This window comes from Syngnathus acus, chromosome 3, assembly GCF_901709675.1.
Source record: "Syngnathus acus chromosome 3, fSynAcu1.2, whole genome shotgun sequence".
Classification (NCBI taxonomy): Eukaryota; Metazoa; Chordata; class Actinopteri; order Syngnathiformes; family Syngnathidae; genus Syngnathus; species Syngnathus acus.
In genome coordinates, this window is record NC_051089.1 from 11,373,079 (window position 1) to 11,399,432 (window position 26,354).

The following is a 26,354-nucleotide window of genomic DNA, read 5'->3' on the forward strand; positions in this document are numbered from 1 at the left end:
TTAATTTTCATTTTTAAATATAATTACAAAGTGTTCACTGTAAGCTATCGTCCGTCTGCAAATGTGTCAAGATTAATTTGTGCTGGCTCCCTCACGAGTGTCAACAGCTAATTACTGTGTTGTATGCTGATGGCTTGATGACATTCTAGCTCTCAGCGGGCTCCCTCGGCCTGCCTCTCTTCCTCCTCCCCCACCGCATTAATATTGCTCCCATTTCAAATAAGACGAAAGAATAAAACCTTTTATGCGACTGTTCCTTAATGTCACAATGTCCACAGAGTTGAATGTAGTTTGCAAATGAACATCATGGATTGAAAAAGAAATCAATACAGTTAATGTATTATTAGTGTACTTTAAGCAAATGCATCACTTCAAGGTATATGGTCAATCTGTTCATTTAGCCTAGCAAGGTCTGTGAGGGTGCTGAGAAAACTCTGAGTGAACTCCTTGCTGATAATTGACTCATAGCCATTAGGCTGGCTGCTGATAATAAAAGTGTCGCCCGTGTGGATAGTTTGTGTCCTTATTTCTTCCCAGACATTAACACACTTCATGGCCTCTGCTAATTTGCTGATTTGTACAATATGGCTCATTGGCCTGATTTGTGCCGCAAATCTAATGCCAGCCTCGTTCTAATAGGAGCCAATTTATAAGATCTAGAGGACGTCCATGTTGATATAACATTTAATTCTCACATCCCATTGCATTTCCTAGTACAAGTCATAATAATGTTTTTCCTGCTGTAGAGCATAAACGTGTGCGGGAGAGCATGACTGAAATATCCAAAGCTATATAGAAAGTTGCAGCTACCGAATCTTATGCTGTCTCCATTTGCTTGTATGGTGTGAGATTTTATTTATACACAAGGCGATTTAAAACGAAAGTGCGTGTTAAGTGGCACTTCACTTCTAATGTGTTTAGTGCCTGTTATCACCAACAGGAAATGGAATATCTAGGGAAAACAGCTTCAAGAGTGAATGCAGTATTCCAAGGCGTGGACAGGTGGCACTTACCTGCTCTTGCTGCTGACGCGCCAACTCCATTTGCTGCCTCTGTTTCTCCATTTGAGAGGCGGCCAGCTTCTTCTGTTCATCGTGGGCGGCCAGGAGCTGCTCTCGTAAGCTGATCAGCTGACTGATCATTGTGGAGAGCTGGTGTTCCTTCTCTGCCAGGCTCTCAGGAGTACCTAAGAAGAATAGATGGAGAGAGGTACATTTGTTAGATTAAAATGGGTGCGTTATGTGATAGAAGAATCTCGGTGAAGGTTCAGGCAAACGTTTATAAGCCACTGGTGAGGCCAGGCATGATGTACGGCTTAGAGACAATGGCAGGTAGATTTAAAGCTGCTGGAGATAAAGATCCTCGGGTTCTCTTTAGATGTGACCAGCTAAAATAGGATTAGAAAAAAGCTCATCAGAGAGACAGCCACATCTGAATGTTTTAGAGACAAAGAGGGCTACAGGATGAGGAGGGTGACAGATATACTGGTGAGCGAAGTTGGACGATGGAGGGTGAGAACAGGATGCAGAAGAATAGGGTGGGTCAGATCTAGAAGTGGAGGAAAAACGGCCGTACCCATTTTTCTTGTAGTTGTGACAAAAGCCAACAAGCCAGCTGAATGCTTCATAATAAAGTGCCGACTTTAAAGTGCCTTAGCTAAGTGTATACCGCTGACCATAGCGATCATTATGTTGGCCTATTGTATCATACACAATATGTCGTACAAAGAAAACTGCACGCAGAGAACCTGACTGCAACAGTGTTAAGGTCACACAGTCTGTAATGGGCCATTTGATTGGCGCTGGTAGTCATAGCTTTTAGAAGAATAAAAGGAAGCTATTGTTACTTGTGTAGGAAAAGAGCTGCAGGGAGCTGCCAAACTCAGATGGCAGCTCCAGTCAGGAAAAGTCAGAACATGAAGGGTTGGAAAAAAATCCACATACTGCAGCTCACGCTAACAGATTGTGCGCGTTGCTCATGATCTCCAAAGATTGTGATGTTCACTCTTAACAGGTTGCTCCAGCTCTCGGGAACAGGTGTAAAGGTTGTGGAGACCGATGGGTATAGTTTTTGCCAAAATGAAGCGCAAAAAAGAATTCCAAACAAATGGACTTGATGCGTTAGTGAGAAAGGCAACCAGATAACACAGAGTCAACGAAAAGACAGCTCTCGCTTTTTGTCTTGGACAATATGGCATGACTCCTTCTTGTGGCTGGCTCCAAGTAAGCCATCTTAAGCTCTAGTTGCATATACGGCTCAAAAGGCACACAAAATTAACCGCACAGCCATTTCACACATTTTCGGTGTGCTCGCTTATTTTGATCGACTTCCACATCCAGCCATCCAACTGACAAACTGAAGAAACATGCAGCCAAGACACCAACAGGCAATGTTTGCATATATGTTCAATTCTTTGGCGGTCCACACTGCTCGGTTGCACTGCTCTCTCCATCCGCCTAATCAATGCTAAGTGATCCCACCATTGACTTACACAGCCAACATAATTGCCAGCGAGAGGCTGGACAGTAACTCACTCTCCTCCGACTGCACTCCTGTGTGACAAGCTGTTTGCGGAGAGAAGTGACAGAGGAGGGAGAACGGTATAAAGCCGTGGTGATATAACAAAACCGTGCAGGGAAATCTGGCCTGGGGCCAGCACAAGCTGATTCTTTCCTGGGTGTCTTCCTCTCGTCTCTGGCCACATCTGTCTTGTGTTTCTGCGAGAGCTCCCAGGGGCCCTCTCCACTCAAACTATTTTAATTTGACTAAACACCTGATTTATTTTATCTCTCCGATGAGGAAAGCCGTTTGTCTTAATAGGGCCTGTCAACCTCCAGAAGCCATTCAAGGCAATTTACTGGCTGGCTCGTATGAACTTCACTTCATCTCGCTCTTCCTTCGCTTGCCTGCTGCAGTGGAAGAGAGCGGCAATTCTCCATTTATACTTCTTGTGAAAAAAAAAAGCACCTAAAAGCAGCTATTCATTCGTCCCGCGTGCAGCTTGAATTGACTTCTTATTCACCCGACTAGACTTGTTGTGAATGGCTTATCTGTAAAATTGATGCAATCGCTACCAATTTTTTTAACCTTTGCTAGTGTCTGTGCTATCACAGGTCACCAGCGACATGCATCAAGCACCGCCGCAATAAACAACAGCCGTAGTCGGAAGGGACTAGCAAACTATAACGCGTGATCCACAAAGGAAGGGAGAAAGAAAATCATATGGAGGCTAATAGACCAAACGACACATTACCGATGAACAGTCGGTAATTCAGGAATGTCCGCACTGAAGATGAAAAGCTCAAAGTGGCAAAAATAATCACGTGTACAGTACATCTTCTTGTGTGGCTGTGTTAATGCGGTGCTAACGAGCCACAAAAGGATCCGCTGGGCGCTTTCCACTCAATGTCCTGTCCAGACTCTTAAGAGAATATGAACAGAGGGCCCATTGTTGAAAAGGGTGAGCTGAATTGTGGGAAGCCCAGACGGCCCGGCCCGTTCGTGCTATTTACTCATTTTGCTCTTTTCGCTCTTTCACACGTGATAGCAATGCACCTTTAGAATAACCTTAAGAATGAAAACACGAGCGTTATACCAAAGAGATCAGAAGTAAATCAAGCGCATATGTTTTCGTTTACTGGCTAGTATAAAAATCTCTTTCATCTTGCTCTAAATTATGGATAAGCTTTAAAATGCAGATAAAAGTTTTATTGGGTGGTGCAGAAGAGGAAAATTGTGGTCTGTGTCTGAGCAGCCTGCCGACAAAGGAGGCCGTTTCCTGCATATTGTATGGCTTTTAACAGTGCTGGGGCTGGGGTCTGCCCGTTAACATGTCTCCTCAAATTGCGCCAAAGATTGCGGACTGACAGCCCAAAAATCGGCACTATGTGAAGCAATGTGGACACGAGGCTCCATCTAACATGCTGTCTCAACTTCCTCATCGATACGTGCACCCCAGCAGGACAATACAGATGGAATGGCCCTCGATAGTGTGCTCAGACTTGGACTGTCTGCGGTCCCAGACTTCTGCTTCAGACATTCTAAATTGACACACACAGGAAAAGGAGTCTGTGTGCTCAGGCCCAGTCCCCTCCTCAGCAGTCACATTTTGACAGTCTCGCTTCTTTTAAACGTCACGATGTAGGGCAGAAAACAGCAATGGGTGACTAAATAAATGATAAGAGGAAAACAAGCAGAGCCATGGTTGCTCGGGGAGGAATGGGGGTATTTGAGCCTTGGGGTCTTTGGATAAAAGGCACTTTGTAGGGGTGCGATTTGTTCTGTCCAATACTCGCATCTCCCTCTCTCTTTGGCTCCCTCCTCTCTGCTCTAATCAAGCAGTCTCTAATTTGGGTTCCAAGTCCAGTACAGGGAAAAAGAAGGAGGCTTGTTACTTTGAAGAGTCCCGAGTGAATAACACAGATAAAAGATTCAGGCACACAAAAAAAGAAGAAAAGCGAGGGAGGCCGAGGGTGAAAAGGGGGAAAATCACAAGGCGCCCTATTCTCTTCCTTTCCCTTAGTTAGGACAGCTGAGCCATTATAACCTGATCGGAACTGTTTCTTTTTTTGTGCTCCTGGAATGTCTTTGTCTCTTACTCAGTCAGCTTGGTAAATGTGTGCATCTGTTCCAACCCTAGACTAAGAAAATTAAAATCTGTCGAAGTGATACGACAGTAGACTGCTTCAACTGAACATATTCGCTTATTTTATCTTAGATCATCTTTTAGCTGGTGTATGTTCTTCTCACCGCTTCTCTCGAACATGTTCAATCAAAAGAAGGTGCGTGCTTGTCATGCATAAATGCACACACGTGAAGTCAACCGACAACTGACTCTTTGTCAATTCTTTCCCATGAAAACCAAAAGACTGGTTGAGAAACCGCTTAAAGGATTTTGAATGGAATAATCGGCAGCCCAAAAAAACTTTGCCCTAAAATACCAAATGGATATAGTCTCTTTCACTTATCCTGTTGCAGTGCCAACATTTTCAGGCATTACTCAGCACCAACAGTCTGACTCTTTATTGTATGAACATGGTGAGATACAGTTTGAAAAAGTCTGACCATCTCGCTTTTTAACGCTCCTTAAGTGTGTGTACTCGGGAGATATCATACGTTGTATGCATAGGTATGACCTTATATACATTGCAATGTCTGGGTTATATTATTGAATTAAAACAATTTAAGGGGCCCCAGCAGATCTTCAGATTGGAACTTGAAGTGTTTATTAATACTTGCCCACTTCATTTTGCACAGTTCAGCTGTACACTGATGGAGACTAATATTTTGATGATAGAGGAAGCCACACTCTTCAGTTTAATTATGTTAATATGAAAGCTCCAGCACTTCAGTGTCTGTCCGTGACACTGGACAAGGTAAGAAGATACTTCATCTAAGTCAAGATAGATACTCAACCTAAACATATCACTCCACGTGAATGCCAATGGCCCTGATATTCAAACTCAAGAGAAACAGAAACGTGTCTGCAGTAGTCATTATTTCAGACGATCAAGAAATGTGACAAAGATGAAACTATGGCATTGGCTACAAACTGAACAAAGAAAATGACAAAGATTATTTCCTAACCATTTAATTATGATGAATTTGACCCCTCCATTCATTTGTCTATCCACTCACTTTCTGTACTGCTTATTCTCACTAGATTTGGACCCTTCTGCCCTTAAAACATCAAAAACATAAACAGTTTTCAAGGTTTGCCGTGAACAAAGTGCAAATGACATGAGTCAGTGATCAAGGTAGGATTTGAATGTTAGCGCATTCTTTTCACACAGTCAATTCATAGTCTTTCAGACTGGATGTACAGTAATTGTTACATTGCACAAAAGAGACTTTTTCAATAGCGTTCGGATTATTGCTCTTGAAGAGTAGCAACCGTGTCAGTGTGTTGCGTGAGGTCAAACTAGTAGTAAAAATACTGATGGTGTTGTGTTGATGATACATTCAAGTAAGATCGTATTCATCAGTCAGTGATCAAGGATGTGATCGCTGCGACTAAATCAAATATGAATCATTTCTTATTTTGACAATACAGTGGTTTTATATTGAAGATTTCAGTCTGACGATAAAATCTTCAGTGTGTGATATCAAGAATTGAATAGAGCGCTGCCTTGAGATAAAAGTGTAATTCATTTGATTGAAATAAATGAAAAGGCCATCAATCCAATGCAGGCTTCTTCAAAATACTTTAATGAGGAAAACACCATAATATTGTAATCTATGAAACATAAAATAACATTATAATTAGACAGGATAAAAAATAATTTAATTTAATAATTTAATTTAATAATTTAATTAATAATTTGATACACTGCATCAGTCAAATAGCCATTGTGCTTTGGCCACCTGGCGGCAGCATAAGACAGAAAGACATCCATACTGTTAATAGAGAGGACTCAACTCTTCACAGCTCATCTGTAGAGCACTAATATTTGTTGTTGTTTAAAGAGGATAAAGATTTCAGGACTTTTTGTACTGTTACTATAGCATCTGTCTCCATGTGTTGCTGCACCATTAGTGTCTTTGTCGTAATGGGTGATAGCACTGTAACATTGATGCAAATTAGCATTAGCATTAAGCAAAGACTGAACGTCTAAGCTATGTGGTTGTTTTCAATACTCAAGGTGTTATTCTATTTGTGTCATGTTTGGTTTGACAGTAAACTATTAAACTAAACCTATCTTAATTTTTTTTCAATGTCTTAAGAAGAAGAAACTCACACTGACTTGCAAAAGGGAAAACGAGGCAGACAAAATTAAAAAGCCAAATGTCAACCATAATCATATCGTCACTTGTTATAAATGTGATTTTAAAAAAAAAAAACTAAAATGTAAATCTCAAAAACGCACACCAGCACGCATAAACACTTCAGATCTTACTTGCACTGCCACAAGTTAAATTCCACAATTCATTAGAGGAGAAAAACACACTCTTCAACACTCCAGTACATTCATCTGGAGACTGTGGCCCGAGGAATAATGATTTACTGTGGCTCATATTTCACCTGAGTGCACAGGGCAAAGACTTGACTGAGGTGTTTTGCACAAAATGCTAACGGAGGCATTTTGGAGGCAAGCAAGTGGACAGATACGGTTTTGTGCTGTTTGTTTGTTTGTGCAAATGTAATATGTGAGGTGTTGATTTATTGTAGTCGCTTTGGAGGTTTGCTTTGCTGTGGCCTCATGTACCACACTGGCTTATACTAAGAACTTTTCATTACATCTGTTTTACTGATTTGCAGACACAATATGAGAATATTTTGTGTTTTGTTGTATTCAAATGTAGAGTGTTTTATTCATCTTAATTCTGGTGTCTGAACAAATCTCAGTGTGTTAGCGGTCAGTGCAGCATAGGTACCGTTGGGCTCGCATCAAATCAGTCTCAGTCGCCTCCTCGCCCTGCCCTGTGTTCTCCTCCTAAAGCGCTTGCACTTATCTGCTCGCCACAGGGCCGCCTGTGTGCGCCCGGCCACTGTCATGTAGACACCATTCCCAAATTGATTGCGACAGTGCGAGAGCCTCAATTTTCGTGCTTCATATTTTGAGCTGCACATTTGAACACCAGTGTACAATGTTAGGCTCCCCTCCCCTCCCTCTTTGGCAAATTCAGAGAGAATGAATACAGCTTGTGTTCCAATTTAGTAAATAGATATTTCCCTTCACTTTGAGAACATTCATGAGCATTTTGCTTTTTCTTTTTCTGCCTCCCAGCCACCCCCCTGGAAACTGGCACTCAGCGGGGAAACGTAAACAGCCCTGTTGAGTAGCAGGCTCAAAGCCCCTGCACATAGCAATGCATGCAGCACAGAGCAACCTTATCTGCCATAACACTGTGTATTACTGTATTTGTGTGCAAGTGTGTGCATGTTGTTTGTTGGTGCATGCCTGTGTGTGTCCACTACTGAGTACTGTGTTGAATGATTTAAGTTGATCCAATCTGATAATTTTGCCTTTAAAACATAACAATAATAATAATAATCATCATCATCATCATAATAATAATAATCATAATAATAATAATAATAATAATAATAATAATAATAATAATAATAATAATAATAATAATAATAAATTGATAGGCTTGTGATCTAGAAGAGATTGTTACCTGCAGTAAAATGTGTATGGCACATAAAAACTTCATTGTTGACGTGTTTTTCATAGAGGTTGGTTGGATTTGCAGGCTTACATAATGCAACATGGAAACATGCCATGATAAGCAGTCTGCTCCTTGGCGTAATTGATTTTGTTAAATTGCACTTTTCGGCTTTTAACGTGAAGGTTTAAAGTCCTCGTGTGTTTCTGCTGGATGTCCTTATAAAGTAGTTTCTCTAATTAAGGCCTTGAATAGCCATGAAAATCTGATGTTTAAAAGTTTTAAAAAGGCCACAGAGACAATAAACACCATTGCCTTATTTTTCTTCAGATGACCAATAGTTGTCACATTTAAAAATGAGGCCTTAAAGGGGAACTTAAGTCAAAAATGTTCTTCACAATAATGAGTTATACGCCCTCACTAGTCTAAACATGGCTAAAATGGGACTAAAAGATCTTGGATTTGATGTCTGTAAACCTACAGATCCCCGATTGCAATATTGTGGCTTGTTCTGTAAACAGTTGCTTGAGTCGTTTTATCAAAGACAATTGGCAGCTCGATTCTCAGAAGGATTTACTCATCTGTTTTCAAACCCTTGCGGTGATATGCTGCAGGGAGGGGGGAAGAAAAGTCAGTTAGAGAAGTAACCATGTCGACAGATTACAGAGCTTTCCATTTTGTTTTGTTGGACAGCTTGTTGAAGAAAATGCCACCCACTATGATCTGATTGGCCTTAACAAAGTGCATCACATCGTCCTTGTGTATGTATTTTTGCTTCAAGATGTATTATGATAAGCAGATGAGCTGCAGTAAACATGTCCACTGACTATCTAGTTCGTCTATTCTTCTTTCTTATCTTGTGCTTTCTGCGTTTTTTTTTGTTCAGGAGATTTCATCTCCCTCTTCATCGTGCTTCTAGACTGACAGCTAAGCTGAGGTACGGAAACAAATAGAAGTTGAGGAATTGACTGGTAAAAAGAAATCCCTCACCTTACTCTGCTTTTTGCCTGCTGCTGCTGCTTCTGTTGACACTAAGAGCGGACAACATGCGAGAGGAGATAGTTGGAGACCTCAACGCATGAACCCTTAAAAACGCTGCAAGTTTGACTCAAGTGCACAAGCTTTTAAAGCAGATTGTGCTTTAATTAGCTTCACCAAATATCCTGTCAGGTTAGCTGTGATGTTTTTCATACTTTTTGTTTGCTGGACCTGTGTGATCACCTTAAGGGGAAAAGGTATTTGAGGCAGTTCCAACATAAACGTATGTCTTTTCATGGGTAAAAAAAATGGGCCAAGGGTCAAAACCCGTGTCGTTAAATTAAATTATTTTCTCTCATCTGTAGAACAATGGCAAAAGGTTGTCATCTCATTATAATTGGAAGAGTAAATGGTGAGCGATTAACACAGATGATACAAGGCCACACATCCAGTATGGACTTTATGTCAGCCTTTATTACACACTCTTTTATTCATCTTTAACCTACAGGCATGTTTGCCTTTTGTGTTGATTTTTAACCAAACAATGAATGGCACATCTGATTCATCCTAACACTTAAGATCTTAATCAGAAGGTGTTTTCTACTTGGCACCTTTGTTTGTGTTTTAATTAGGCGGACCTTGTGAGTCTCCAACCCTGAGCTTCTTTTTAATTGGCCGTATTTACATCAGGCCAACTTCAAACACGGAGAGAGAGAGCGAGCGAGACATTTGTAAGCGGGGGCACAAAGCAGCCCTTTGAAATGTTTACAGTCATATGAAATGGCACGCTAATTAAAAATCTAAGTCTGCCACTGTGATAAGCAGAAACATTTCTATTAGGAATTAAGGTGCACATACAGTCTCATCAACAGACACGTTATGATGTGTGTTTTAGGCTGTTTACACGCCATCAATTAATCTTTTCTTCGTCATTCATCCAACAGCAGAAACGTGCTTCCTCTAATTCAACCAAAAGAGTTTGAAAAATGCAAAAAAACGATTTTGCACTTTCCAGAATGGAAGGTTTCGAGACTGGTGTCACAAAAAGACAAGTTTTCTTCTTTGATGTCAAGTGGACTAGCAGGTCTACAGAGAGATCCTTCGGAGTTGTGACAACTTGTGGCTGCTTCTCTGTGACAAAGTGATGAGTATCTGACACTTCCTGGCCGAGAAGAACATTGTCCCAACCTCACTACTCATCTCCGTGTGATTATTTTTCCGTCTTCTTACCTAGCTGAGTCATAAAGAAGATCTGTTTTGTAGACAAGGACGACATTATGCTAATGGAGCTGTGGACAATCCCAAAAGAATCCTTTTAGGAGTGCATAAGGCCATGGCAGAAAAACCTGAGAAAGTGTGCTAGACTCCAGGAGGATCACATTCAAGAGGAAAAGTTGCCATTCATAGTTTGCACTGAAGCTCTTGTGACACTAGTCCTGGTACTTTCTGGCATACCTTATACAGCACAGCAAGCAAGAGCAGGCACGATCAACCTACATCGTTTTGTTGGCTTTTTAGAGAATTCCTTCATTCAGGTACACTTGGCAGCCTTTGGGAAAATCGATATTTAAATTACAAAAACCTGGAATAGTACCGGCGTGATGATGATTTTGTTTTTGTTGTACAGAAAGGAATGACGAAGGAGGCAATGAAGACCCGGTGACAGCCCGGTGTTATCAGCCAGCTGGTATTGTGCTTTCCTGTGCTGTATAAACACTCCAGAGTACTCAGTAACAGTCGGTGCTAAGAACTAAGAAGCAGCCCTGCCCATCCGCGGCCCACCTTCACCCTATCATAAACAACCTTTTTTCGGGGAGTACTGATTTGTGCTTTGCTGTACTCTGCGCAGCACGGGGTGTTTGCTGTCAGAGCGGAGGCATTCCACTCCGGTGCAGACTCGCTGAGGAGACGATTGTGCTTCTCTCCCTTTTGGTGGCATTTCTCTTGCTCTGTTTACATCAAGCGCATGCCAGGTTCAACGGTTACGCTCTGCATGTGCTACGGCTGTAGAAGGGGACGACGACACTATATGTTGTTCCAAAATTAAGAATGGGTGTAAATTGAATTAAAGAGTCAGCGCTTGGAGAGAGTTGGACATTCCAACAAAAGATAAATGGGATCTCAATGAAGAGTGCAGCCAAAGGCCTTTGTCTTCTGTAAAAGTAAAAGCTTATTTCTGAGATTACGCAGAAACTGATAGGAATGACGAAGCTGTTGTGGCATCTGTGCTGAAAGTTTGCTGTTCTTAATGCGACCAGCATACTGAATGTTACCTTTGACATCAGCGAGAAGATCGCTTGTGTTGAGCCTCTCCATCTTTTCCTTCCAGTCTTTAGAAAGTAGTTTCTCCATGCAGGATGAGTCTATAAAAAAGAAAGTAAGAAAATTACACACCTCCATTGATGTAAGGAGCAAGTGAGAAAGGAGGTGAAGAAGGTGTGAGGCAGACTTTGTATGGCCAGCATAAACGCACCCATCAATTGGAAGGCAAGGACTGAGACTAAGGAGGTCCGTGCTTGCACATGGCTGCCAATAATGAAAACAATTAACATTTGTCCAGCAGACAATGAATCAGAGGAGGAATGGCAGCAATCTGCCATGATGTCGCTGGAGACACTGATAAAGAACACACAGCCCTGGCTGACCCAGACCTTGGCCATCCCAGTATTGCTTAGAGGTCAGCTTGTTCCCATCAAACGCCAGCAACAGATGCCATCCTCCACCTTCAGGCTTAATGTCTTCAGTTGTATCAACACATCTGAAGAGTTTATTCAAATGATTCTTATGCAATTCCAAAGTGTCCAAAGTATCACTTGGAGGCAAACCCCTATAGTGATGCCCAATAAAGAAATGGCAAATTGAAGCAAACTCACTCAAGGATGGACTGATGGATGGATGAAGGTTTTTCATAGAAGTCCCAAATTAGTACTGCCTGTGAATAATCTCATTCATCTCGATCCTTTTATTCAAAGGTTATTGAATTGACCACAAGTGGTTGTCTTGGACTTTTTCACCTCTCATTCAAGCAGGCTTCATTAGCTCATGCAATAATGCTTCTAAGTCAACCAGAACAGTTCAGTTGAGATCGATTCAATGCCCTGTGCCTCTCAAATTAGTCCTCTATTTGTTAAAATATGGAATTTTAAAAAAATCTACTAACAGGCTGTTAAATATGAAAGTAAGACTCATCCTATGACTTTCATTATCTTTGGTCTCAATCATATTCAAAAGTAGTGTTGACCGCACTGCACCGAATAATTGTTTCCTTTTATCACACATTTTGTCCTTTTATTTTTCGGTTTCCATCTCTAACCCAGTAAACAGTGTTTGCTACCCTTGGCAACAGTCTAACTTCAGAGGGACTGGGGAGTAACAGGGGGTTCACTGGTTGTTGTTGCCTTGTTTAAGGAGGACTTTCTCAGAGATCAAGCGGAGTGGCCATTTTGTTTGATTGTCCACTTCCTCCAATGTGATGGGGTCGACAGGACGTCTTCAGATCAGGGTCATTATAACATTATTTCTGCTTTATTGACTTTCCAATTCCCAGCTCACAGTGTGTTCCCTTGACCCGACACGGGAAAGAGTGAAAAGGCTACATGTGTTTGTGCATATTTTAACTTCCTGTGTGGCACAAAGATCACAGCTTATAAAAGGGAGCTCAGATCTTCCTCCCTGGGCCTCACCCCAAAACAAAAGCCTCTCAAGTCATTGTCGTCAGAGAAACATCAGTGCATGACATTGCACCTCGGAAGCATGGAAACGGGCTTATTTTAAAAGGGGGTGGCAGAGGGAGGTAAAACAAACACAGTGGACGTATGTCAGGAGGCACGGATATGTTCTTGTTTTTCCCCCCTTTGCACACGTTCACTTTCCTGGCAGATGCCGCTCCAGCGCTTGATCATTAAGGAATGCGCCAACTGGTGGAGATAATGCGGTGCCAGCTTCCATTCTACTCCAGTCCTTCCCCTCCCTTCCACCTCCCTCCCAGGAGAACAGCCACTCCCTCGCTTCTCCAGACCCGACCTGCCAAGTGTTCCGACAGGAGAGGCTACAGCTGGAATGCGCTGCTGTCCTCCCTGCCTTCCACCTGGAAGAACTGAATAATGGGCCCTGGATTAGTCAATAAAATAACCTTTCAGCATTGAGACGCTGTCAACAAAACACCTAGCCAAACGAATGGAGACGCACATTTTTAAACCAGGTGTGCGTGACGAAACACGCATTTTTCGAACACAAGAATTTCAATTAATGAAAAGAATGCCATTTCATTTTCTGTTTTATCTGGATCAATTATAAATGCTGGCGCTTGGTATTGGTATAATTATTATTACCTTGACACTGAATCTTATTTTAATCATTATGAATTATTTCTGATAGTCCAAACACCATTGGATTGCCAAGCAATTCACTAACAAAATGGTTGTGTATATTTTTAAGTAGAGAGGTTTGCTTCTTTGCAAGGACATCATAATTGTGGCAAAGAGTCTTATGTGTTTATTTTTATTTTCTTATGGGGGCTCCTTACTCTCTCACACCCCATCCCTCCCGTTGCTTTTCCTCCCCTTCTCCAGATAAAATGCTCTGTAGCTCGGGAGCAGGCCATTCAGCTGGGATGAGAATGGAATGAAAACAATAGCCCTTATCAGGCGCTTATTTACATTTTCCCAGCATCGCTGCGCGAGACAGCTTGGCTTGTTACCAAGCCCACATCACCCCACTGGACCTGGACCAACTTCCTCCAGACCCAGCGATTCCAGCGCTCCCTGCGGACCCTCGCCTGGCACGGACCTCCTCCGCTCTGCAGCGAGCGCAGATAGCAACATACAAAACTACAGGAGTGTGTGTCCAAGACGTGCTCCCATTGAGAGGGGGGGTACGCTTTTGGGACTGCTAAGCCTGTCTGGGTCGCATTGTCTCCTCTGGGGCTAGTGCTGTACTGCTGGAAAAATGTCCCTAACCTTCTTTTTTTTTTTCCTGAGACTTTTTCAGTTTCCAAGTGGCGCTCCGAATGTGAAGAGTCGTCGGCCAAATGCAATGTTTATCTTCTGCCACAACTATCATCTTCCTGTAGACATATTGTGATATTATTGATGTGGATGACACCTAACACCCCAAAGATGAGTAGATACAAAAGTCCATACTCCTTATAACAAGTTTTTACATACAGCTAGAAAAAAGAGTTGACAATAAACAGCCCAACAGTTGCATTTGTTCAGCACATTTGTCATTTTCCATGAAGGTTCTTTAGTTCTTGTGAAAATAAATATTTTATTTACCCTGATACTTGATATGATCTTTTGTCTGCACTCTTTTGCTCATTTATCTGGGTCATTAGCACTATTAAAAAAATCTTCAAGGAAATGTAGCTGAATAATGAAATGTCTTGGGATAAGTCGTCAAACATTTGCACACATCGCAGTACACAAATAAGTCTGTATTTCCTTTACTTTATTAACTTTTTTTTTTCATTGAATGTACTTGATTTTAGCATGTCTGACACATTGCTCTGCTATTTTTTTTACAGGCTTTTATTGTCCATAAGTTATTTGAGAAACGTCTCTCACTAAATGTGGCAAAACAATAAAAGAACAAATCAAATTGTGTCGTTATGTAAATGTAAAATCATGATTTCACTTGTGAAGACGTCCAGTCCGTACTAAAATCAACAAATCACTAAGAGTGTTGTGACTCCGTGTTTTGACGCAACACAACACCCATTTTGAAAACGGTCTGACAAAATGGTTTGTTACAACACGCCACCAAATGGTGTTTGATTACAGTGTGTTGTCAGCGATAAAATTGTTTCAACTGACTACCACCGCATTCCGAGACGTGTGCGCTGTTCTCCTGGGAGAAAGATGATATTCGCATTTGAGTGTTTGCTAAGGTACAAAGCCATTGGCAGTGAAGAGAGGACTATCGAGAAAGAAATTAGCCACAAGTCAAGGATAAAAGTCTGTGGGGGATATTCCAAAGGATTTGTACCCCTGTATTTCTGCTAAGCGGCGTCTCTTCTCATATACTACATTGAAAAAAAATGGTGTGTTGAATCTATTCAATTTTATTTCATCAAATGATTGTGTGAAATAATCCAGATGCCTTTTTATGTACACTATACAACTATTAAAACATTTATCTGTGTTCAAATGATTTAATTTTATCCTACCACAATTAAATTTGAATTTGTTACAGCTACACCTGTTGTGAAAGCACTATATGTATATAAAAATATATTAAAAATGTGTACAATATTGTATATAATATTGTATTCTATTGTATAAATTAAACCCGCCATTTTTTTCCAGTGTAGAGGGCAGCTGACTTCAGTTACATGAAAGAAAAAAAAACAGCATGGACACTGTGTTTGAGCTATATTCTGCGTTGCTAAATTTGTGAAGGGATGGAAAATTATACAAAGAGGCACTGCATCTAATTTGTCACCAAAGAATGACCACAAGCACAAAAAGTTGAAAGTCAGAATAGGGGGAGAGGAATGAGTGTTCTCTTTTTATGAATAAACATAGATGGAAGAAATGGCAGCGAGTGAAAAAAAATATTTAAAAGCTTTTTTTTTTCTCTGGGCTCTTTACTTTGACCAGTTCACAAAAAGGAAGAGGAAAGTCAGTTTGACTAACATTTTGTCATCTTTTGCACCAAGACTTGCAGTTGCAAAAGTTTCCTCTTGCTTTTTAGAAGCTCACTATTAAGTCTGAAAAGTTTAATGATTAGGCGAGAGAGAGAGGGGGAGAGAGAGAGAGAGAGAGAGAGAGAGAGAGAGAGAGAGAGAGAGAGAGAGAGAGAGAGAGAGAGAGAGAGAGAGAGAGAGAGAGAGAGAGAGAAAGAGAGAGAGAGAGATTTCGGGCAGTAACAAAAACCCGGCATTTGAACACGGGTGTGTAGACTTTTATATCCACTGTAGGTTGCAACAATAAGGTGATAATAGGGATGTGATTGTTGATTGCTTACTTCTGCTCCTTTCTTCCCCCTTGCAGTTTTACAAAAGCATTGATCAATTCCATTTGCTTCTCTTTATCAGAATACATATTTCTTTTATCTTTCCAGTCATAAAACACTATGAAAAGCTTTTTCAGTCAGGATGTGAAAAGAGAGAAGGATTTAGGAAGACAGAGCAGGATGAATGGCAGAGATTATGTCCCGCACATGTTCACAGTAAATCAGCTGTTAAAAGATGAGAAAAGATTAATGGGGGTCTTCAGGAGGAAGTATTACATTAAGGAATGTCTATCAATATAATCTTGTGAATCTTTTTTCAAACATACAGTGTATTTTATTGACATTTTCATGTGTAAGTAAATTCTGTGAATTATATAATGTGCATGTGCAAAATTTGCCCATGGCATCTTCTCTTCTCTCTGTGTGTGCATTTAACCTTACTGACAGATTGAACCCTGGCTCACACGTCTGTGAATGGCAGTCAGACAATAACAGGCTGACATTTACAGTAATTTGCCATCCCCTCTCCATTGCATGGGAAACAAATCAAAAGTCGAAATTGATGGGGGGGGGGGGCAATTGAGTGACACACTCTGTGGAGTCCTTTGAATATCTTAATCACAGACACCCTAAAAACAAGACCCCCATCATCACAGCAAATAAAACATACTAATCACAAGAGGCAGGCAGGGAAGGGAAATGCAGAGAGAAAACATGTTTTTGTCATTCAGCCGGTAGTCCCTGAGACAACAGCTGTTAGTGCCACAAATACTCCTGAACTCTCCATAATCATGGCGTTATTGAAGCGAAGACAAAAAGGGCACTAATTGCAAGCGGAGCAATCGGAACGCAATAGGTTACACACCCGGGTGATGCCGCACAATGCAAATGCTAAAGAGGGAAAGAAAAAAAACATTCGCAGCACAACAGTGCGTTGTCGCTCATTTTCAGGCAATTACCTTTCCTCGTTTTAATAACCTCTACCGTTTCGAGAAGACTTTTTGGAGCAGTTAAATAATTTGAGCTTCCAAAGATGTAATTACTTGTTCTGGCATGCATAAGTAAAAAGGTCCACCTCCTTCAGACATGGCAGACTATTGTGGAGCACCTGCACCTTAACTGAGACCTAATCATTATTCCGCTCGGTGAACATTGAATGTTCGCCACCTTCTGAACATCTTGTTGGATCACGTAAACACTTGCTATGAATAGAGGGCCTCGTCTAACGGGATGTGCCTCATCTCAGGTTCTCATACGCTTTCTTCCTGTCTTTATTAGATGGGTGCCTCTGTTTATCAACAATTAGCTCACTTTTTTTCAGTTTACTTTCTAAATAGTAAATCATAACTCATTCCTTGGTAATGTTTTTCTTCAATGTTACTGTTCACGCCCTGAAAGACTTTGGCACACGGGCGTATTTCGTCATTTCGGGTTCAAAGTAATCGCAGTCATTTGTGTTCTGCAAAAACTTTAAATATTACTCTCCATCATTAACTGAAAAGTGTGAATTGGAGAAAAGTCTCTTATTTATTGGAAGAGTAAATACTTAAAATCCTTGAGAATTACAATGATCGAACATCTTAACTTTTTTACTGTAATTAATAAGAACATTATTCGACACTTCGACTTAAATAATCTTTGTGATAAAAACACTCGCGCCACTCACCACTTCTCTTCCACTACATCCTCCGCAGTTGACATTAGCAGTGCTACTACAAGACAATTTAAATGAAAAGTCTGCACCAACTTCATCATCACCCACTTCCTAAATGTATTTGAATTGAGTCTGCTAATTGCCAAACAATAGAAAGAACATGTTTTCCTCAGTAATTGAAGCTGCTCACTTAGCTCTTTTCCTCCTCGGTAACCTCCCCCTTCTGCCGTGCTTTCGTGTGAGCAAGGTGTTAATCCCGTGGTGGTGACCTGGCCATTTGGAGAGGCCGTATACACAGACGCAGCACCCTCACCCCTCTACATACATGTGTCTATCAAGCACATATGAATTAAGCATACCCAGGAGGCTTCACCTCCTGAGCCGAGCAGCATGTGACTTCTCCCGATCCATTTTACTGCGGCACTCGCTGGCAATCAGGCTTGAATTATTAAAGTGAGCAGTGAGCAATGATCAATTCATTGCGGCCCTTGCTCGCAGCCCGCCTACTCGTACCTCAGCAGAAATGACATTGAGAACACTTGAGTATGCTTCCAGACAATGCACATAAATGTGACTTATGGCAGACCCAATAAGTCAATAATCATAACTATGGGGGCTGAGGCCATGGCCAGAAATGCAGTTTGACGGCAAGAGATGTATGAGCTGCATTCTGAGCATTGGTACATTGTCTCATGTTTCTCTCAAAGTGCCTGTGGTGTGAAGTCAAAATAAATGTCTTCTAAATTTGATGTACCTCAGAATATTATTAGCAAGCCTGCCAAATTTCAGTGGAAAAAAATGAAATAAAGCTTCAAAATTGTGAAAAATCAATTTGTTCTTTCTTTTCTCGAACGTTGTGGGCATGCCAGCTCGTCTACATTTTAACGACAAACTCTAATGTTACAATGCTAGCGTGAAGCCCTTGTTCACACACCGCCTATCAGACTTTAAAAAAATAAAATCCTAGCTCTTTTGCCTTCGCCCCGTGATGTGCGTGAGCTCACAGTTGACAACACGGCAGCATGAAAGCCCCGTCCACAGGCTGGCAGTCACAATGGACTGTTAACATAAAAATTCCCCTTAATGCTGTTCTGCCTTTTTTTCTGTGTGACGTGCATGTATGACTCGATACTGACAACAGGGCATTCTAAAGCAGTTAGTTCTTGAAGTTCTTACACACTTGTGGTCTCTGCAGATGTTTTCAGCAATTATCTTCCTGTTGAAACAAATGTCTGAATTTCCCTAACAGTATCTACACTACTACACCGTAAAAAATATTGTAGTTCTCTTTTTTGTAGGGGGCACAGAGCATATATCATAAAAAGGGCACTGTTTCAAAGCTACATCAGCATTAAGCCCACTGGACACATGTAAACAAATCCATAAAAAAAGACTGAAGGGAAGTTTTCAATTCTAGGAACACAAACGTTGCAAGAGGGCACGAAAAAAAAGATGCAGTCAAAACTTTGCAAGGAGGCTACAAGGAGCCAAGATAAACCAATACTCTGAGCCCCCAAAACTGCAATCTCCCCTTAAGCCGGAGAGTGGCAGCTGGCAGAACAGCTGGTGAATAGGATTAATGTCAGAAGAATGAAATAAAACTCAACATATGTCCGAGCCTGAGGTGTTGGGACTGTGCGTGATTGTGCCCCCGATGGATGCCATGTGTGCAGCTGGAAGGAGCTGCTGTGCGGCTCCGCTCTCCACCCCACAAGGTCACTTTTAAGAACTCAGCCCATTAAATGCTGGGAGAGCCAAATCAACTTTTCTTCCATTCACTTCTCTATTCGGATGCGGTGCGCATGAGCATGATCAACTGATTAATTGGCCTAGCCGAGTTAATTAAATTCCTTCTTTTTGGTTTCTTTTTTTTCTACACATTAACATGATCCAACATAAGACAAAGATAATCACATTCAAACATTCCGCTTGCACTCCTCCAAAAAATTCTAAAATATTTGCCGGATTTTTGCCGATTTTTCTCTGTTGTAAAGTTAAACAAATACAAGAGGATAGAGTATTGTAAAGCAGTCAAATGCTTTGCCTATAATTCATATTTATTCAGATTTTATTCATATGTAAGCATTAAGGAACCATAAAATAAATTATTTCATTCATTTTATATTTTTGGACTTAATCAGCCAATATAATTTCATTAAATAACTGAATCTTCAGATGAGTCAGGCCCAAGTCAACAAACAAACACACACACACATTGGGAAAAAAACAATACATTTGTTTTGAATTAAAAGTCAATTCAATATAAGTGTATTAATAATAATCAAATAAAGCATGTTTAAAAAAAATCTCTAAAGTACAAAATTGGATGAATTTGATTTTTTCTAACCTGATACAGTGTAATTGCGCGCGCGCGCGCGTGTGTGTGTGTGTGTGTGTGGTTACTTGATAGTGTTCAACATTACGGTGCTGATCATCATCACTTTCTAAGATGAACATAACATGGTCTTGATTTAAATTTATAATTTCTATTTGATGTTGGTAATCATTTGGGTTCAGACACTGTAATAAATTCATATAATTTGGTACAAAAATGTAATTACTTTTTTTTGGGGGGGAGAAGTGCCCTGCAATTCAACTGTCAAATATACACTCGCCAACTAATCAATGCTTGTAAAACATTCCTATTTATTCATCTATGTTGACAGATGTGCGAGGGAACGCGTCAAGCGCTGTGATCATGGCCGTTCAGTCTGATTTAGTTAATTAATGGCTGCCTGACTCTACAAGGACAAAAAGAGACTAATAGGATCCACATGAATACATTATAATTTGCCGTGAAGCCAAGTGTCTTGTATGGACCCCAAAACTTTAGTTCATTGCGTGTGAGATTGAGCCATAACATGAGGCATTAGAGAAACTAACAAATTACATTACAACATGGAGCCAGTGACTGCCACTTGTAATACTGGAAAAGTCTGTGTGGGTGGAAACATTCTCACAATACATCACGAGTTTCACTTTAAAAAACTAACTCGAGTCAAGGCAAGAGCATATTCAATTTCTAGCACAGTTCAGTTTCACTTTTAAAAAGTAGTTAAAAGATCATTATTAAATCTCAAACTTAGTTTGTTTACAGAGACACCAGAATTCAGGATGGACAATTTCTGTTTACCTTAAAACCAAAGGTCAATATTTTTCTAGCGGTGCATGCACCAAAACTTGTGTGTCATAATACAAGCAACATTTTAAACACCACATGTGAGCATTACAGCTGTCTGCAAAGTGATATAAAAATGAATATACGGTAGTTTCCACACCGGATTTTCTCTCCATTTAGGGGGGGAAATAGAATATCAAGTAACATTAACGATTCAATATTCACTTGCCCGCTCTTTCTCTCTCTATGTGCTATTGTTCAAGTGGCTTCATCCACAATAAGAAGCTACATTTTCCTCTTTAATTGGCCCGCTTCCTTTCGGCAGAATGACTGAGCCATGCCGACTCTCGAAGACAGACAGACCGTTTTATTTCTCTCGGCTGACTGAGCTCGATCAGGAAAATTGTCAAAAGGTTCTCCAAAATGAATTTTTCTATTTTAGGGAGCATCCATTCTACTGTATCGATGGCATCTGGCATCACCAGGAAATAAAATGTAGAATAAATGCACAATAAAATAAATATTTTATTATTAAGCAGAATCCTGCACATTGATCTTTTTACATTTCTAATAAATACAATTTAAAAGATTCAAATTAGATGTGGAACACTGGAAAAATAGCATTTGCTGCTTTTTGCTGCTTTTTGCTGCTTCCTGAAATTAGATGTTATGAAGTTTGAGTAATTTCCAAATCAAGTTTTCTTTTATTTTTCAGATATGTATGTGTTAGTCCTTACCCTAAACTATACATTAGGTTTATTTTCTTTTAAAGAAAAAATATCCTCACACTCCTTGTGTCACTGGGTTTTTATGCACTCTTATTGTGTTGCTATTTTTTATATAAATGAAAAATCATTGTTAAAAACACACTCCTGTTACTTTCTTTTTTTTTTTACATAAAGGAGTTTTAGTCCAAGAGAACTAATCACATGGAAAGAGAAAGTTGCATGAGAATTTGAGTTGTTTGGTATATGATTTATCAGATTTGGATTGGAAAAGAGGCCTGAACTTTGATTTTATTTCGAGCGTTGAAACAAGCAAAAGGCAACCAAACATCCCCCCTAGATAAAACTATCAAACTATTTTCCTATAGTTGTATGTATGATGATAAATTGGGAATATTAAGAAAAGTGCCCTGTCGGCAAAATCCCTTCAACTTTTTACATGGTTTCAAAGTCTAGCAGACAAAAATTATAATGTACATCCAACGGGAGATGACATTTGTCAGGAAATTAGACTCATTGCCACTCAGGCTTTGCAGTGCAATAAAACACATTTCTATTCATTGGGTCTGACACGCTCATCCCATCTCCTGCCACTTGGAATGTTATTGAACAGGGAGAAGGGAAAAGAAAAGCAGCGCGTGGGTGGAAACACTTGTTTCATCCCAGCAGATTAAAGCGTCTCTTTGTTCATCGTGTTTGACACGCGTGATTGCGGAGAGGAGGAAAACAATGCAAATATGTTAATAGGCCGCAAGTACACTCGTTGTCATGTTTGCTCGTGTCAAGGCGGATCTGCGCGCCGCATGGCTGACGTACCTGCGACTTACAGAACAAGCCGGCGATGTGCTCTGAAATCATTAGCGAGCCTCAGAGGTTGTGTGTGCCAAGGGTGTGGGTTACATGTCAACTATTTTGATCCTTGGTCAGATGACACCGGCTCCTTTGTGGGGCTGTGTGCATGTGCACAATGTTGGAGAGCCAAATGCCACAGCTAGGGCGGCGACACTGAGCTGGCACAGCATACGGTATACACAAAAGCACTGTTCTCCCAAAATGTCCCCGCCGCAAATATTTTGAACTCTGATTGTTTCTCATCCCTGTCATGCCCCGTTTTGCTGGCTAAAGCCGGCTATTATTTATTCAATGGAGAGAGAGGTTTCACAGCGTCCTGACAAATATAGCAGCATTAATGGCCTCTGCCTTCTTATGTGTCAGCATTTCACAATCGTTGCACCTCTCCAAATGCTGCCGTGTCAAATAAAACAGTCAAAGTGATACTGCTGCTATTTTTCTCTGCGAAACAAAACACAAGGCCCCCACTCGCTGAGCCGTGATATAATTAACTCAACTTGATAAGCAGTTGACGAGGTATACCTAGAACTCGTTCGCGCATGTGCGTTCGTGCACGTGTATGCGGGTGTGTATGTGTGTGTGAGGACAAACAAGCCTCTGTGTAACTCTGGCTGTGATTTGTCTCGAAGAAACACCCGTTTCCTCCTATCAAGGGGTTCCTGTGCAGCCAGAATGGCCAGGATCACAATGGGAGTTTTGTGCCGCGCGAGTGCAATGGGGGGATACACTGAACAGCTGAAACCCGGGAAGATGGCCCCTGGAATGCTCCCCGGCAGTTGCTACTGTTGACTAATCGGAATATGAGAACTGGGGAAGGTGATCTTGAATGCAAAGAATGGCACATTGAAGAAGCAGCTGCTTGTTTTGTCATGTGAATGATGAAGACAGCGGCAGGAAGGGACAACAAAATCTATATCTTCGCTTGTGTAAAGCGAAACCTACGGGGACTGCGTCTGTGTGTGTTGTGTGAGGGATCTGCTTTGGAACAGATAGTAAATACATAATTCAGTGGGGGGACCAGGCACTCTGTTTAGCCCATACACCCTCCGTTTAGCCCTGGGCTCTGATCTCTGCCTGGCACAGGAGCAACTTTGTCACAAGAGAGTGAGGCTGGGAGGCAGATGAAAAATTGGTTACATTCAGTGAGGTTGACATAAAGACGTTGAAAATAAACAAAATACCTGCGGATGTGCTTTGAGATATGAAGGACACCACTTACGAGCTTTTCCAGAGCCGTCACAAAAACAAAAGGTAGATTGGTGTTTTTCTGCCACAAATCTGTATCTGCCTAAAAAGAATTAATATCTGTCATGCCCTCTTTACATTTTGTTGTGAATTTTTTTTGATAAATTACATTTTTACAGAGTGCTATTTACCATTACTGTAGAGGTGCAAAACTTTTGAAGAAGGATGATTAGATAGGGGGAGAGTAAAAGGCTAGCTACTGGGCTTTTTTTTTTCCAAGTTCAAATGTCAAATTGGCAGACTGCCCACACCGTACGGCCGAAAAATCTATTTAACGTCTGCTTCACAGGGTGACAAGAGGGTTGATTGGCAGAGAGCAGAGAGCGGCTTTTGATCATATGTCCTAACAAGCGATTCCAGCTCATGTCTCTTCAGCCTGAACAGATCTGCATTACCTATTCAAACAAAAGTGACAGACCAGAGCGCTGCTCCGCTGGGCTGGCGCACCGTGCCGCGGGCCAAGACAGAACACACACACACACACACACATACATATGCAGAAAAAGAAGAAGAAAAAAACTTTCTGTAGCAGATATAAACCTGTAATAAGTATTTAATCAAACAGATTACTTGCATCGAGATCCGTGTCTGAAAGACCCGAATGAAATAAAATGAGAAGCATATTATTAAAGGGGATGGGAAAATGCTTGACTGGTATTTGGCCAGGGTGCACATGAGTCCTGCCAGGAAGGTCCCGGCCTAAGCAGTGGGATGCTGCACCCAGAGGAAACACAAACAGCTACGTGGCTGAAGAAGGCCTCAAATTCTGCAACCAAGGCAACTGGATTCTCGAACCCTCATTGCATATGCATGGAGTCAGAGGCTCATGCTCAGATCATTATAACAAAGATTCCTATTAATTAGGTGGGATAAAGCAGAAGCAGATGACACGGCAGCTGGGATGAGATGAGAGGGTAGAAGGGAGGGAGGGATGGAGGGAGGGAAGAAGGAGAGGAGGGCAGAAAGTGCACCAGTCTGTCTGGGCCAAGGGAATGAGCATTTTATCATATCTAATACACACTGCATTTTACGGCTATATTTTTCAAATATTAAGCCTTCATTTTTAATTCATTTAATTCCTAATCATTCCAAATTAATCAAATTACCCCGAAATAAAGCTGCTGGTGTTATGTTGCACCTGCAGTCAATTTCCTCTGTAGCTGCGCGTGGACTCAGCAGGGGTCACGACACTGATGGAGAAAGTGTTACAACAGAGTCGAGAGTTGATCAGCGCTAATCAGCGCCCAAACTATTCTCTTCCCAAGCTTTCCCACAGCCCAGAATCTCATTACATGCTTGTCGTAATAGAGCGTAATGACCGCACAATGATGATCGCTCAGCCTAGTGCACAGTCATTATACAGTGAATAATACACAACCTCACCAGGGGGATTACATTTACAAATAGCAGAGTGTGGGATCAAGGCAAAGGTGTGTCCAATGTTCAGCACACATATTAGCGCATCTATTGGAGCTAACCAATCAGTGTTGGGCAGTAGTAGTTTACAGTAAGTACAATTCTCAATACAGTGACTGTCACTTTTTTTAACGTCAAATATAGTTTTACAATCACGGGGCTACGTTTGTGATCAAATCGTACTCTTGCGTCTACAGAAGGTATATTACCCCTAGCAACCTTAAATGCATCTCTTCCTTTTGACATGCTTTAACAATGTATTGGAAATAATATCTGTAACTTTTGATTGTCCGATAATGCCGTGGAGTGGAAAACAATAGCAGAGAAGGGTAAAGAGGTGTGTAAAGAGGTGTGTCTATGCTATCACAACCCAGTCAGTAAACAGTTAACCAGTTAACCTTGCACCAAATAGCAACGTGCAGCAATCTAACTTTGCATGTGTGTGCGTGTATGTGTGAGGGCGAAGGAAATTTGAACAGTAATGTGTAGAAATGAGAAGACAGCAGTAACTAAAATGTTGCTCTGAAATATTTTTATTGGTTAACAGAATAATAGATTTTATCTCCCAAAAAAGTAATTAGTGACGTCTATTAAAAAAAACATTTTTGATCATTTTAAAAAATCCTACTCTAATTGAGAAGGATGACAAAAGGATGTAATTGCATTAGTCTAAAGCATTGGCATTGCATTAATTAAAGCTTTCAGAATTAAGAGTTCATTTGTAGTGCAGTTGTATAATTACAAATTACGAATTGGGGCTTTTAACATTTAACATTAAATTTCGCTAGTAAATAGGAAAAAGATACAGTAGAATAACAACAATTCCCAAGTATCTTGCCCAAAACTGGTTACAATTGATGTCCACTTTAAAGTACTATTTTTTCAGAAGCTTGCAATCACATTTACTGTTTGGCTGGCTGTTAATAATTTGTCACTGGTGTAAAATATGCTATTTTTGTAGTATTTTGTGAACTAAAGTTGTAAATGAAAAAGTCCACACTGCCAACTAACTGCAGTGTCTAATGAGCACACATGCTGACAGGTTGCTTGACCTCAAACCATGTTATCCTCCCCATTTATACAATAGTTTCTTGGAAATGGAGTCAAAGATTTAAATGGCAAAATTGGTCAGTGATTTCAAAAAGGTTGGTTGAAACTACTTCCATTTGTGGATTCAAGACAAGACTCCTCTTTATATATTGTGCAACAATAGGATAACCAAAGAGAAAGTCATCAATTTTAGTGCTGTTAGAACTACAGATGATTGAACAAGTAGAACCGAGTCAGACAAAATAATTTCCTG

The 26,354-nt window shown here is 40.8% G+C and overlaps 1 protein-coding gene across 4 annotated transcripts in view; it reads right to left on the reverse strand.

Moving 5' to 3' along the window:
- The window catches only part of sox6 (SRY-box transcription factor 6), a 122,956-nt gene that overhangs the window by 53,422 nt on the left and 43,180 nt on the right, over positions 1-26,354 (reverse strand). For all 4 annotated transcript variants that reach the window (XM_037248514.1, XM_037248517.1, XM_037248516.1 and 1 more), the window contains 2 exons: positions 11,361-11,450; positions 1,014-1,186 (listed from right to left, as the gene is read on the reverse strand). In XM_037248514.1, the coding sequence (XP_037104409.1) occupies positions 1,014-1,186; positions 11,361-11,450 (263 nt within the window). The remainder of the gene's footprint in view (positions 1-1,013; positions 1,187-11,360; positions 11,451-26,354) is intronic.